The sequence below is a fragment of the Gambusia affinis genome, linkage group LG13, assembly GCF_019740435.1.
Source record: "Gambusia affinis linkage group LG13, SWU_Gaff_1.0, whole genome shotgun sequence".
NCBI classification, from domain to species: Eukaryota; Metazoa; Chordata; class Actinopteri; order Cyprinodontiformes; family Poeciliidae; genus Gambusia; species Gambusia affinis.
Window position 1 is genome coordinate 17,183,453 of NC_057880.1, and position 14,751 is coordinate 17,198,203.

The 14,751-nt window shown below is 37.7% G+C and overlaps 1 protein-coding gene across 3 annotated transcripts; it reads right to left on the minus strand.

The window, feature by feature from the left end:
- Nucleotides 1-2,146: 2,146 nt before the first annotated feature.
- On the minus strand, nucleotides 2,147-8,141 carry agpat4 (1-acylglycerol-3-phosphate O-acyltransferase 4 (lysophosphatidic acid acyltransferase, delta)). Of its 3 annotated transcripts, none has more exons than XM_044135819.1 (9): nucleotides 7,917-8,141; nucleotides 6,039-6,120; nucleotides 5,370-5,539; nucleotides 5,121-5,282; nucleotides 4,855-5,008; nucleotides 4,599-4,701; nucleotides 4,430-4,505; nucleotides 3,426-3,624; nucleotides 2,147-2,803 (listed from the first exon to the last, which is right to left on the minus strand). In XM_044135819.1, exons 3-9 carry the CDS (start codon nucleotides 5,535-5,537, stop codon nucleotides 2,712-2,714), a joined length of 954 nt encoding a protein of 317 aa, XP_043991754.1. In that variant the 5' UTR covers nucleotides 5,538-5,539; nucleotides 6,039-6,120; nucleotides 7,917-8,141; the 3' UTR covers nucleotides 2,147-2,711. The 3 variants fall into 3 exon arrangements, with proteins under 3 accessions (XP_043991754.1, XP_043991753.1, XP_043991752.1); XM_044135818.1 differs by having other exon boundaries at nucleotides 6,039-6,220; XM_044135817.1 differs by having other exon boundaries at nucleotides 6,039-6,223.
- Between the last annotated feature and the right edge of the window lie 6,610 nt (nucleotides 8,142-14,751).

Consider the following 14,751-nt stretch of genomic DNA (forward strand, 5'->3'; position numbering starts at 1 on the left):
ATACATTTTAGTTTAGCTCTGTGTATTATGACCAAATAGCTGAACACATTCGTTTCAAATGCATTGTGGTTTATTCAGTTTATGCAGCTTTGCAACTAAGCTGTGCTGCTATACTCTGTTTGGAGCATAAAGACTATCTCCTAGCAACTCATCCAGAAAAACAATACATGTTGTACATGTTGTCTTTATCGGAACTTTAACATCTTAACTGACAGTGACAGAGCCTTGGATCTGATCAAATAGATCTCAAGTATATGTGACTGCTTCTTAGTGTTTTGGTTACTACGAAATAGTAACAATGGAATCAGTTATTTGAACCTCGCCTTACATTTTAGCTCAGTTTTTTTTAATAGTTATTTATATAAAAAGTGATTATGAATTGCATGTCTCAGTGATGTTAGGATCTGATCAATTCCAGGAGGCAATGTTGCAAAATTTTACTGCTCTATGGTCTTTGAACTCCTTTATTATTGCTTTTCCTCTCATAAAACAGTGCCTTATGTCCCAGATCACCTTAGTGTGCCTGAATTGTTTGAAGAAGTTGCTATTTAAGGAAGTTTTTTTTTTTTTGTTTTTTTTTTTGTGAACGTGTTCATCGGATAGATTCTATCAGGGTACCTCACATTTGGCACAACAGGCTTTGAGGTCAAACCAACTTTTTATACTTCAGGCAAATGACTTTCGCAGATGCTCCTAAGAATTGAAAGAATAACTCATCAGAAAAAGAAAAAAAACAACAACTTTGCACTTCCTGATCAAAGGTTGAATAAACTCTGCATTAGTAGTAATGCAGAGTCTGCTGCAATTTTGCAGCAAAGTCAACAAGAAATGGTCCTGTGTTAGTTGGACTGTAGTGAATATTCAACCTCACTTTCAATTTTTCTTAGATTTTTAGGACACTTTGATGAAAAGCAATAACACTATCATCACAATCTGATATTTTCAAGCCTGTCTGACTCTTAGCTGTTGAATATAGTGATTCAATTAAAGATCCGAACCACCACTCTATAGCAAGTCCAGCGGAATTTAGGGATATTTGACCAACTCCAGCTTCAAGAGGACAAATGAGTGATTCCTATTTTGGGACCTGTAGTTAAATATTAACAGTCAGTAATACAGATATCCACACCTCTCACCCACAAGCATCATCTGAGTTACAGGAAAACACTTTTCCACTACTGAAGTAGGAAGCACTTGAACTGAGATCTCACCAGTTGCCGGAGGGCTTTCATGTTGTAAAAACCTGTAAGACAGCCACTTCCTTATAACGAACTGCTGACTAAGAGAAGTGACACCAGAATTCACTCCCACACCAACCTCTCAGTTCCTGCTTAGTGTTTTTCTAAGGCATGTCATCAGCTCTTCCCACCAGGACTTAATAACAGTGTTTCAGAAATAAAAACTGGTGATGATGACTGTTGTCAAGCTGTAGCGAGCTTCAGACATGCCACTGCCCTTGCACTTTGGAGTAAGGTTCAGCAATAGAACAAAACCTTACTCTCCCTAAACCACCGACTGCATCTGACTCAACTCGACTCTTGTGCAATCCTTTTGTAAGCTCTAAGCAAACTGTCCAGTGTTTTAACCATAAACAAGCCAATGCTAATGTGAGGCTTATTTTAGCGTGAAACAACTGCATTCAACAATCACATTACTGAGTAAACGTGGATGGTTATTTATTATCAGTAAAAACGCTGCAGTTAATGAAAACCAAGTGACAGCTGAATCAAGCCAATCATACGAGAAAACCTGTTAGACATCACACAACAGTTGTGAGGCAGTGGTTCACTTTCTGGCAGGATGGCAACTCCAAACATGCAGCCAGACCAGTAATAAACTAGTTTTGATCAGGGAAGTCAAAAGCGCAGCTCAAGAGAGATTTCATGGCCCCCGAACACAGTTCAAGAATTAAATACATTTGATCTGCCAATACATGTATTTTAGTTACAATTTTACCAAGAATAATAACATGTCAAAGCATATTCCATTCAGAATCAGAAGTATGGCTTTGATGTTTATGTATATATATATATATATATATATATATATATATATATATATATAAACCATTTTTCATTTAAATTTTGCATGTTGCCTGTTCTTTTAGTGTGCGGTCTGCTGCATAAAATTTTATAAAATGCACAAATTGTAGCTTCAACAAAAATTAAGTCTTTATTAATATTTTTGAAATTCAATATGTCTTAAAATAAGGTCGAGCTGAAAAAGCTATAAGAGCATCTACTCCATTTGCTCAAAGCCTTTGGGGAGTATTGTTGCTGTTGGCTGATTTTACTGGAGTAAGAACAAAAAAAATGAAGAGAAAAAGGCCTACTGATACTGAACAAAACCCCCACAACAAACATTTAACATGTAAAATTGCATCACTATCTCAAAGTACAAACGCCATTTGATGTACACTTCTGTCGAAGAGGTAGTCTACATTTGACTTATTGCAGTTTCAAATTTCAGTGACGACGTCTCCTTGGTACTGTTAAAATGTGTCCATTAAGATAAATTAACCCACACCATGTTCCTGTTTCTGCAACTTCCATTTTAGCTTCTCCTAAAGCTTTAAGCCCGGCTGTATTGTGCCATGAAACAGGCCAGTACTTGTTATACCAGTCAAGCCGCTGTTCACCTAGTATTTTTGCGTCTGGCAGCTTCCAAGTCTGTGAATCTCCACAAAGCAGCCTGGAAGACAGCAGCAATCCTTAATTGTTGTTTAGAGGAGCAGCCTTAATCCCATAGTTTGAGCTTTTGTCAATCTCAGTCTGGCCAATCATCCAGCGCATTCCCATCGACACTGTAAGAGAAAAGAGCTCATTTATAATGCTACTGCATCAGGTCTGTGTCAATAGATTTTGTAAAGAATATTTTTATTTCCACAGAAAATGCATTTTTAATAAATATTTCCAAAACTCATCCTTGACATGAGATTTAGATGGCTTAATTTGTTCCTATGAAGCCTTAAATTAGTTGTCACTTGTGTTAAAACTGACATTTTTGTTTTAACAAGTCACATCATCAAATGTTTAATATGGAGTTGACATTTGAACATTTGTTATTTTAGTTTCAATAACATTGGGAGGAGCATTTCCTTTATTGTAAAAATGTTGGGAAGCAACATGCTTCTCATGAGCTCATGGTGTTCCAGAAATATTTTTTGGTTTACTCCTTATTCAGATGGATGGCTAACTTTGTGAAATAAACACATGCCTCAATGTCGTTAAGAACATGCTCTGCATACAGAGACATCAATATTTACAAAAAAAATAAATAAAAATGGAACTTGCATTGGGGGATGTCAAATCTGCTGCTAGCAAAATGTTTGGACAGAAAAGAGCTGGTTAATTTGAGAGATGGTTTACTACAACAAAATTCTGAAAACGTCTACAACTTTATACCTGTAAAGGTCTGAAACCAACCTGCAGAGCACACAACCACAGCTGCGGCGATGGTGAGCATTGATCCAGAGCTGAGCAGTTGGGCAATTAGGAGACCTAGCGGGTAAAGGACCACGCAGGACCAGAAGAGCCAGTTGATCAGGGACCACGGCCGACGTGGAGTGCTCACAATGGAGCCAGGGAAACGCCCCATCTGAGCGTACTGCTCCTGAAAGCCATCCTGTTCACACAGAGACACAGTTCGACATGAGCCGTCTTGGTAGAATACATAGCTTGTTTTTACATCCACGTTGCATGTTCATGGGTTTGTCTTAGTACAAACCCTGCCCACCCCGACACACTGAAGAACATCAGTTTCACCATGTTTAGCTCACTGAGGTAAGTAAATAAAGGTATAGAGACTACCAGTGTTTATAGCTGAGTCATGACTTCTATTGTCAACCTACAGATTCTCCATAGATGTAAAAAACATAGAACATTTGTTCTCCAGAAATGGTGTAATCATAAGGATCCTTGATTAATATTTCTGTGTGACAACCTGAATGAGAAAAAGATGACTAAATTCACTGCATGACCTTACAGTCTTCAAAGCAAGATTTACCGTAGTTTACATTTACTGTAGTTTACGCTTATATGAACCGAAATGTTACAACCTCGTCCCATATTTGTTTAAATATTGATATCAGTACTTAATATCGTATTATTGTTTACTGGAATCTTATGCGATGGACGCATCATTTACAACATGTGCAGGGATTCCCCCCCCCCCCCCCCCAAAAAAAAACTAGCATTCTGGAAAACTTAGGTGCATTTATGTCTTAATTGAAGTAAAATATTCCAATTGAATAAAGAAAAGAAATTGCTACTTTGATGGTAATTTGATCAATAATATTCTGATTCAATGACATACTTTGAGTCAAGCCTTTGTTTAGGATCAAAAACAATAATGACAACAGCATAAAAGCACTAAACAGGACAGGCTGACCTTTAACCTTTATGCCTTCTTTTTAATCCCCAGCACTCACCTTTTCTTGGTAAAGTTTGTGTAGCCAGGCGGCACACTCTGCCTCATCTTCTGGAACGGACTCCAAAGGAATTCTCCTACATAAGGACGGAGACAGGCCACCAATCACCAAAACAGGAATCAAAAAACTATAATCTTGCCCTGCACAGGCATACAACATTTTGACCTACCTGACATATAAATCTGCATGATATTTCTTTCCATTAAGAATCCCAAGTAGAGTTGGTACTTCATTGTTCCTGAAGTTTAGTGTTGAATCGTAAATAGCTGCAGCTGCACCAGGGAAGCACAAAGCAGCAGTTCACTGGACGAGGTGACTCATTTGCACATTTATCTGACTTTTCCCACATTCAAACAAGGCTTGCAGTATGGACATTTCTGACGCCATGCAAAAAAAAAAAAAGAAAATTGCTACCAGATACTCACCAGTTCCCCTGAGGTTTTGGACAGTTACATAAAATCCTTTGGTTCTGGGAAGAAGATGGTACTTGAGTTTAGGTAAACTTTTGCTTTCAGCTACTTGCATGCTGACTTGGTGTTTCTTTGGGGTAAAGCGTGTTCCTTCACAGTAAAGCAGGAACTTGTGGGAGAAAGAAAAAATGCTTTGAGGCATTTCCCAAACATTTCCTGATTGAAAGATATTAATGTGTCATCTTGATCTCGAAAAAACATCCCCCCAGGCTCAAACCCACCCAGTAGTTTTCAGGGTAATCCCGCAGTTTCTGAAGGCTCTGAGCCACAGTTGTCCGGTCCTCCTCCCATTTCCTTTTGCAGAAAACTATCTCGAGGAAATACCACATCCAGCCAATGATTGGAACATAGGCCAGTTCCCTTTTGGCCAAAACTTTTGAACTCTGGAAGTTTAAAGCACAATATTTTTTGTAGGATTGAACAAAGAACTTTAAACAAACTTTGGCGTTCTCAGCAGAATTTCGTCTTACCCCAAGAACTCCAAATCTCTCACAGAAGGTCCAGCCACACAGAAAGTCTATCTCAAAAGTGTGGTTGAGGACCACAATAGCATTCTCTTTTCCATAGAGTGGGTAGCTCTTTGGATCAGTGTAGAGCGTGCATTCTGTCCCAGACCACCACTCCAGGGCAGCTACCATCTCTAAAGATTATAGGGACACTGTCACACAAACAGGCTAAATGTGCAAATGAACAGGAAATGATGGAGGGAGTTAAAAATTTATCATTTTAATTAAATGTGATGTTTAATTATGCATTCTACAGAAACATTTTGATGAGACTTTAACTGAGGAAGCTGATTTAGTTATCTGTTGGCTACTTTCATTCATCTTGTGCATCTTGCATTTCATTTAAATGTCTTTTCACAATAACGTTCTGCACAGAAATATTTATGCGAATCTTCCTGGACAGGATTTATGTACATTGTTATAACTTTATTGATTAAATTCCAACATTGTCTTGTCAGTGTACTTGCTTCTTAAAGCTACCTTAAACTTTTACAGTAATGTTTGTGCAACATTGTTTGCATTTTTACCTCCCTTGTTCCACCATCAGTTTCTTCCTCCAGAAGCAAAGCAAACAAAGAAACAACAGAAAACACATTACAGTATCATCTTTGTTGCAGGGAGGTCAGTACTTACGACTTGCGATGCAGTAGGCCAGTCTGATGTTTATCTTTCGGGCCAGCTGCTTACTGACCAGCCACAGAGGTAAGGTGCAGATCTGTATCAGATTGACAATAAGTCCGCTCACCAGGAACACATAGCACATGATCAGGTGGCACAAAAATTGGGATTTTAAAAACTGCAACAGCCCCATCCTTCTGCTAAAGAGAAAAAGTTTAAAACAAAAATAATTATTTACTAACATATTTCCTTTTTTTTTTTTTTTTTAAAAGCACACAAGACTATCAGCTGGTTGTGGTGTTTCCCAACCCTGGTCCTCAAGGCACACTGTCCTACATGTTTTAGAGGTTTCCCTGCTTTAATGTGCCTGAGTCAACTGATTGCAGTTCAACAAAACGCCTGTTAATTAGTCATCAATTGAAATCAAGGAAATACCTACAATATGCAGGGCAGTGTGCCTTGAGGACCAGGGTTGGGAAACTCTGCAGGCCATCACTGCACACAATGCTTTGCAAAAGTATCCGAACCACAGATTTCAATGTATTTCATTTCAATGTTATGTGACAAACTCAAGATAATTCATTCTTCTGAGGTGAAAATACTTTTTTCTTTTTATTAATTTCCTTACAATTTATTTTATTTACCTCATAAAATAATACAGTGAAAATAACTGCTTTCAGAAATTGTCAAAGCAATATTCAAAGCTAAATCTATGTAAATCAAAGCAGCAGCCAATAGATTTGTGGAACCGCGGATAAGCTGCAAAGCTCTTGAAGCTCAAATGGGAGAATCTGATCATGATCAGATAATCTTTAGTTGTGCATTCAATGTGTCTGACCTTTTTAGAAGAAGAAGCAATAAGACAAAGCCTTTGTTAAACAAAAGCCATAAGATGAGACCAAAAGTTAACATTTTGGATACTTGCGGAATGCTGTGTGGTGGAAAACTAACATTGCACACCAGAATGACCAATGTCATCACCATCCTTAGACATGGCGGTGGCAGCATTATGTTGTAAGGATGTTCTTCATTATGGAGAAACATATCTGACCAGATAGGAAGACGGATGGAACAAATAAAGGGCTATCCAGGAATAAAACTTGTTAGATGCTGCAAAAGACTTGAGGCTGGTGCAGAGCTTCAGCTTCCAGCAGGATAATGACCCACGACATACAGCAACAATAGAATAGTTTAGATCAAAGCCCATTTGTGGGTTAAAATCACCCAGTCAAACTCTGGACCTAAATCCAATTGGACTTCTGCAACTAATTTGACAGAGCTTGAGCTATTTGTGACCTTGCAATTGCAACTGCAGAGAAAGATTGTTTTATAACGCACTGACTCATTTAATGACGACACATTTATAAAAGTTGCATTAAAGAAATACTATGAAAAGTCATGTATCTTTCCCCCTCTACTTTAGCAGTACACTACTCTGTGTTGGTCTACCACAATAAAATGCACTGAAGTTTATAGGTGCTATGTGACAAAACGCGAACAAGTTCAATAAGTATGAACACGATTGCAAAGCGCTGTCTGCCATTTTACTTCATAAAAAGTTTATTTGAGCGTTGTTTAATGAATGAAGCATTTGAACTGAGCCGTGACCCAACAACCAATTACAGATCAAACATTTGCTCGGAAGAGAACACATGACTTGGAATGGAATGAGAAATTGTAACCGTGAACTCAACTAACAGCTTTTGTGTGGTTTTGCAATTTCCTTAAGGGAAAGTTGTTTAAACACTTGCTGTTATTATTGCAGAGACCCAAGTTTAACATTGATTTCGGATATGGTATAAACAACTTCTGTTTATACGATCATTTCAATATTCAATATCTCAGTCTGGGAAGAAAAAACTTTTTTTAGAAATTGTCCTGAATGAATCTCACCTTCAGGTGAAACAAACAAATGCCCCTCTATCCTCCAGTAATCCTGCCTCGGAGACCTTCCACTCCCAGAAACAATACAAAAGAATCATTGAAGATCCATGCCACCGGGATTTTTCAACTTTTCCTCTTCAGATTTATGTCATGATTACTTCACCGTGATGTGGGTTCATCACCCCACTGACTGGTGACTGCTAACACTTCCCCACATGTGCCGCCACACCCATTGAAAAGCCACGCCTGAATTGAAAATATAACGACGTTCCAGATCTCTTGGATCAAACAAAGATTGTCTATTTCTGTAACTGAAGCGTATTTACTCCGGAAATCCGCAGTCGCCATAATAACAACTATTGTAAAGAAAACAAAAATAACCCCTGTTTTTACATTTGACCCACCAACTGATTTTAATTACTATATTTTTAGGTAATTTGTAGTGTTAAGCATTTGATTGACATTATAGTTCCATGTTTTTATGCAAAGTTCGCAATGTTTTCCATTGCTGATGTATGTTTATTTGTCCGGAATAAAAGAACAGAGTGAGACTTCTGTAAATTTTCTTCTTCTTTGCTTTGACTCTATTTGGTCACAGGAAAGGCACGAGTCGAAGTGCAGGATATGCGCTGTTTTTCCCCTTTCTTTCCTTGAGTTTTGATTATTATTGAACGAAAGTGTTAAGAAAATTATGATCAGTAAACCCCTGCTGAAGTATTTAAATTGCTTTAAATAGTTATGAACATAACTTTGCTAAATTTTACGTAAAGTTTACAAACTGAAGATTTTGTAAAAAAAATAAATAAATAAAGTAAAATAAAATAATTAAAAATTTATCAAATGAAAAGTCAATTACATACTCATCATTCACAGAAAAGAAAGGCTGTCTGATGCATCTTAATAACTAAAATTAAAATCATCTTATGTATTTTCTACTTTCAGACACTAGGGGGAAATAAAGATGCATTAAACACATTTCCACTAACGCACGCACATTAAAATTTTGTCTGCAAAAAATATGACTCATTTGGATGTTATCGTCATTCCAAATCAAACAATATTTTGTAGGTTTTCTTTGTAACGCGAACTCGCCCGAATGGATTGTAATGGGTCTTGTATTTCATTTTGAGGGGAGGCTCACTGGGAAGTATTTCTAAACTCTCTTTTTAAAGATCCCACATTGCCAAATAATGACTGCAGTGGTCCGAACGTACCGTGAAGTGGTTCAGGAAACTCTCTGTGTTCAAACAGCAAACCCAAAGCATGAAGGGGCTCAAAGGAATAATGTTTAAGCAATGCGAAACTTTTTGTGACTGGAGTGATCGAGTGCAGCAATTTTACACTGTGTCAACTGACGAACATAATTAAAAACTGCCTCAGTTATCTGAAATTCCTTTTACTTCATTATTTGGCCAAAGACAACATTAACGACTGACTTCTATGACAGTAAACACCCTTTTTTACAATTACTCACAACAGACTTTTTATTTCAATAGTTTATGGAGAGATCTCTAATTCTAAACTATAGTGCTTGTGTTGGGCCTTAAGTTTACATATCACATTTAAATATTTCTGGAAAATCCAAGAAAATGAGGTCACAATTTGAGAAGTTTCCACACTGACATGATTTGTGTCTTATTGAAGTGGATTCTAAAAAATCCGTGTCTGTTTGTCTCACATCATGGGAGAATCAAAACAAATACCAAAGACCTCAACAAAATATTTAAAAAGAGCTGTGTGACTACAAGTTCAGTTTATCCCTCGAATCCATTTCTAAACCTTCTGGTGGGACCGCAGTCACTGGTACAAACAGCAGCACGCAAGTGTGGACACCTTGGGAAATGGAAGGGACGTTCTATTTCCTGGACGCAAAGTGCAAAGTAATTCCAGAACACCAGAAATGAGTCAGTTGAGGATTCTGGAGGAAATAGTTTTTAAACATACAGTAAAATGGCCAAATCCTTTTCTTCCAAGTTTTTTTTTTTTTTTTTTTTTTTTTTTTTTTTTACAAAAAGAAATAAAAATTGCATGCGGACAAACACATTTTTGTTACAAAAATACCTCCCACTGAGCTGGAACAAAATTTTAACAAAATGTTGTAGCCATTTATTGCAGGCATCATGACGTGGAGTGCTGTTGCAGGGGGAATCATTGAGAATATATCAGTCAGAAAAAATATTACGACCACCTGCCTTGTGGTGGTAATTACTTACAGTCAAACAAATTCCCTAACCATTAAAGCATTGCCTTCTTTCTGGCCCTGAAGGTGTGTGTTGTGATATCTGGCACCAAGATGTTAACAGGAGTCTTGTAAGATGTAATGTGGGGCCTTTATGGACCAGACTGGTTTGTTCAACACATCCCAAAGACGGTGGAATGGATTGACGTGTGGACAGATTTAGCAACCCAAGCTCAAGGCTGTTTCTAAACCATTTCTGAAACATTTCACCTTGTGGCAGTGTGGATGATCACCTAGCAGGAAACAAATTTTCCATGAAATGGTGAACAATAATGATTATATAGGCGGTAAATGTCCAAGTATTGTTCACGTCTGTAGTTGGGCCCAAGTTGTCCCAGCACAGCATTGCCCACATCATCACACTACCCCGCCTGTGTCCCATAGTGCACCTTAGTGTCGTGTGTTATGTCAATACCAAATTTATTTATATAGCACTTTTAAAAACAGATCGCAACTCCATCGCACTGCTGTACAAAGACAAAAATAACAACTGTAAAATCACTGAATAAAGTGACGAAAACAAAATAAAACTAAAACATCACATCACAAAAGTTCAGTATCAAACCTCAACTGAATGCCAGTGAATAAAATATACATTTTAAGAAGCGATATAAAACAACCTAGTCTGTTGTTTTATATCGCACAGGTTTGAAGGACACAGCCACTCTCTTAATGTGTAGGGAAATGTGATTCATCAAACCAAACCACCTTCTTCCATTTCTCCATGGTCCAGTTCTGATCCTCACACACTCATTGTTAGTTCTTTCAGCATGGATGCCCTGACTGGTCTGCAGCTTTCTAACCCCATATGGAACAAACTGCAGTGCGCTGGGTATTCTGACATCTATCTGTATAAACCAGTGACCTTCTTTCCAAGAGTAGAAAAATTCACACAGAGCAACGTTGCACTTTAGTGCTGAGCTATGAGGTTATTATTTGAATTCTATTATTATTGTGTCTTAACTTCATTACACTACACTGTGCAGTGTGCAGTGACAATAAAGGAATTAAATTTTACACTGTCTTCAGACCACTTTTGACAGCACAGACCACTGCAGACTGGAATCACCTCACAAGAGGTGCAGCTGTGAAGATGCTCTCACACGTTAAGCAATCATCGTTTGTCTCTTGTCAATCTTTTTTTTTTTTTGCTTGGATTATGGTAAGGTTTTTGAGTCAAGAGTTTTTGAAAGTAAAGGTTTGCTGCAAAGTATGTATGGTTGTGCATTTACGTTTATAGAATACTGTAAAGATCTTTGTATGAATTTTATACCCTCACAAAAAGCTGAGCTTTCCACTTTACATTTCTGCATTCTGTAAGTTTGGAAATTACTTCAAAATCAGCATATTCAATCATTTAGATTGAAGGTGGCAAAAGCACAAACTGTTCACCATGTCACACACACACGCCCACACGCACAAAAAAAAAAAACACTTAAGTGAAAACATGTCTTTTTACTGAGGCAGAGAAAGCGAGGGACAGCCTGAGTTTTCCTTGCCTTTTTCAGTGAGAAAAAGTCATTTGATCCCGGGTAACAGAACCTAAAGATGTGAAGTGGAGACACATCTCTACAAGATGTTTCTCTTTTCCAGGAACAGTCATTTTCCATCGAATGAGTAATGTTTCACAGTTAAATCTGCCCTTTGTGGGCCTCCTCTTGGTTCAGCACGCTACTAGATTACATATAAGCGTCAAGTCATAACTTTAAGAGCAAAGTTGAATGAATCCTTACCCCTCTCTTCTTAGTTATTCACCAGTGTTAAATCAAATAAAGAATGCGTGGACATTAATTTTAAAGTTTCCTTTTTTTTTTATCAAACCCAAGGAGAAATGCAATAAGGCTGGACTGTAAACCAGAACAGTAAAATATCCACTTCAGTTTAATAAATCTCTGTGCAGCTACTTCTATAGCAACAGAACAACACTGGAGTAGCTTATTTGCGTATTTCTTATTACTTTAGTGGGAAGCATTATTTAGTCTTTAAAACAAATCACTGGCTGCAGATGACATTTTTTCAGTCATGAGGGTGACACAACTGGCCAAAGCAAACATTTTAAAGCCAGGACGGGCTACGCTTTTGGCCTCGCAACACAAGGCTGATCTAGACGAAGACACTATTCAAAAGATGTGCCAAGGATTAACTGAAACTGCAGCCTGAGTGTGATTTATAAGCCATTCTGCGTCATTTGACTGTGACAGGCTCTGACAAATTAATATGCCTTCAGCCCTCTCCACTACTCTTTAAGGTAATGGTTCCATTAGCAGATGTTTTTCGACATCCACTCAGATGCCGTTGGTCCCTCAGGAGAAAGATATTTTTTATGCTCCTCATTATCGTAATGATGTGAACATATCTGATTTGGTAAGTTGCGCTGCCTCACAACAGTTGCGAAGCTGAAAAAAAAAAGTGGAAATGTGGAAGTAGAACAATGAACTCAAAATACATTTGAGTGAAAAGTTAAAGATTTTATTTGGTTAAATGATACAACCAGCTGCATGTCTTCCTAATACATCATAAAAACGCCGAGATCTAATTGCAAGAAGGCTGCTGCATTTGATCAAGTACTGCTGGATGACTACATGTTGGAATGCCATAAAATGAGATAATGCACTCAGATTTTCTAATCGTGTTCTCTTGAGCATTTGGACATATAGGAAAAAAGTGCAAATAAGAAAAAGTGACACCATAGATCAGGCCCTAAACTTTATTTGACTCGGTGTATGTACTGAAGCAGTAATGAGATCCCAATGCTTGTTTCCTCAGATACTGGACCTAGTAGCACAGACCATGAAAGTGACCATGGGCCCCAAAGAAACATCTGACAGTCCGTAAAATGCTGGGAGGTTTTCTGGAGACACCTGTTCAACAGCTCTCAGGGGCCCATGCATAGGACCCAGTGCGAAGGCCAAAAACTATCGGCCAATGTGAAGTTATTTGATGTAACGCCATCACAGGGGTGAATGAAACTCAAACACTAAACAGTTATGCAATAATATGACCTATTTCCAAACTTTCAGTCCAGCTTCATGCGACAGATGTGAGATTTGGAATTGAAACGCCTGACAAATCAGAAGGGATTTAACATGAACTGACAAACTGAACTCTGAACACTAAACCTACAGGGACTCGAATTCATACCTCTTGAATTTATCCACATTTTGGGTCAGTGTTTCACTTCTTTTAATTTTTCCAAAACTTATCCCGGGTTGATCTGCTGTATCACTTGAGCTTTCTGATGCATTTGTTCACTAACAAAAGAAACATTGGCAGTCTTCACAGAACAGCTACATTTATACTGGGATAAAATTGCACAGAGTTTTCAACTTGGCAACCTCTAAAGTCATTTGTTTGCCCTATGTTTTATTTAGGGGATCAGAGAGAAGGTGTCTGAATGTAAATGCACCTGTCATATTTTACTAAAAAAAGAAAAAAGAAATAATCTGTAATCCATGTATCATTTTCCTTCCTCTCAACAGCACTTTTTCCAGCCCCTTAAATCCCTATAAATACACTGGAGTCTGTGGATGTAGAAAGGCTGGACCAGTATGAACTATGAAGTTTCTTGCAATACACTGTCCAATTTAAATCTGCTACCTGGAGAAGAGGAATGTGGGAAGGATTGCTCTGAGACACACAACGCATTGAATGCATGTTTAGCTTGTTGTGCTGCCTCTTGTGGCCAAATGCAGCTAAACAAGCACACGTTGCTCCTGCAGCTTGTTTTCTGCATAAACATTAGTAGAACAATTACTTACATTATGGAGACAGTTTGGATGGTACAACTCATTTTGTTTCCTTTTTTAAATATCTGAGTACTACAAAGAGGCAAAATAATTCAAATGTTACATTACAAAGTCCTGACTTTAAAAACAGGATTTTTGCTTAAGCACAAACAACCATAGATATTTGAACACAAAATTCTTTGTGTTGAAAATGTTCATTTTTCACAGATAACCATGTGTGATATTTCCTCAAGCCTCTGGACGGAACAGAAACCTGCTCTTCCACCCAAACGAGTCTTATTTCTCACATGGGAAGAAAAAGATGGAATAATCTCTGTGTGCTCTGCCCAACATGTACGGTGCAAAAATATAAAAAATGTCAACATATATTGCACTGTTAAAACAGCCCTAAATTTAAGCAGTTTATTTGATTCAGATCAGAGTACAGGATAAAACAATTTCTTATATTGTTAAATTAAAATGAAATATAACTGTTTAAATTTGAATTATTTCAAAGTATATATTTTACTGGAGTTGTCATATGGGCCAAATGTAAGCATGACAAGAGAAAACTTAGCAGAAATAGCCATCTTCACACAGCTTGCCATTAGCATTTTCATGAGGGGATGTTCCATTACAGCAGCACACAACAAGGCTGAAAAACTCATCAGAGATGTAAAAGGATATGGGATGATCACTTGTTTCCACTGCTGCTGAATGAAGGGGAGTTTGCAGTCGTAGTCCCCCTCATGAGGAGCAGTTTAGGAACAGGCTGCATCCTTCCTCTACAGTTTTAAACGAGTGAGCATATCACATAGTGAACACATTACCTTCATATGTCAAAGATGAAAATGCGCTTAAAATATTAAAAAGTTGCAGT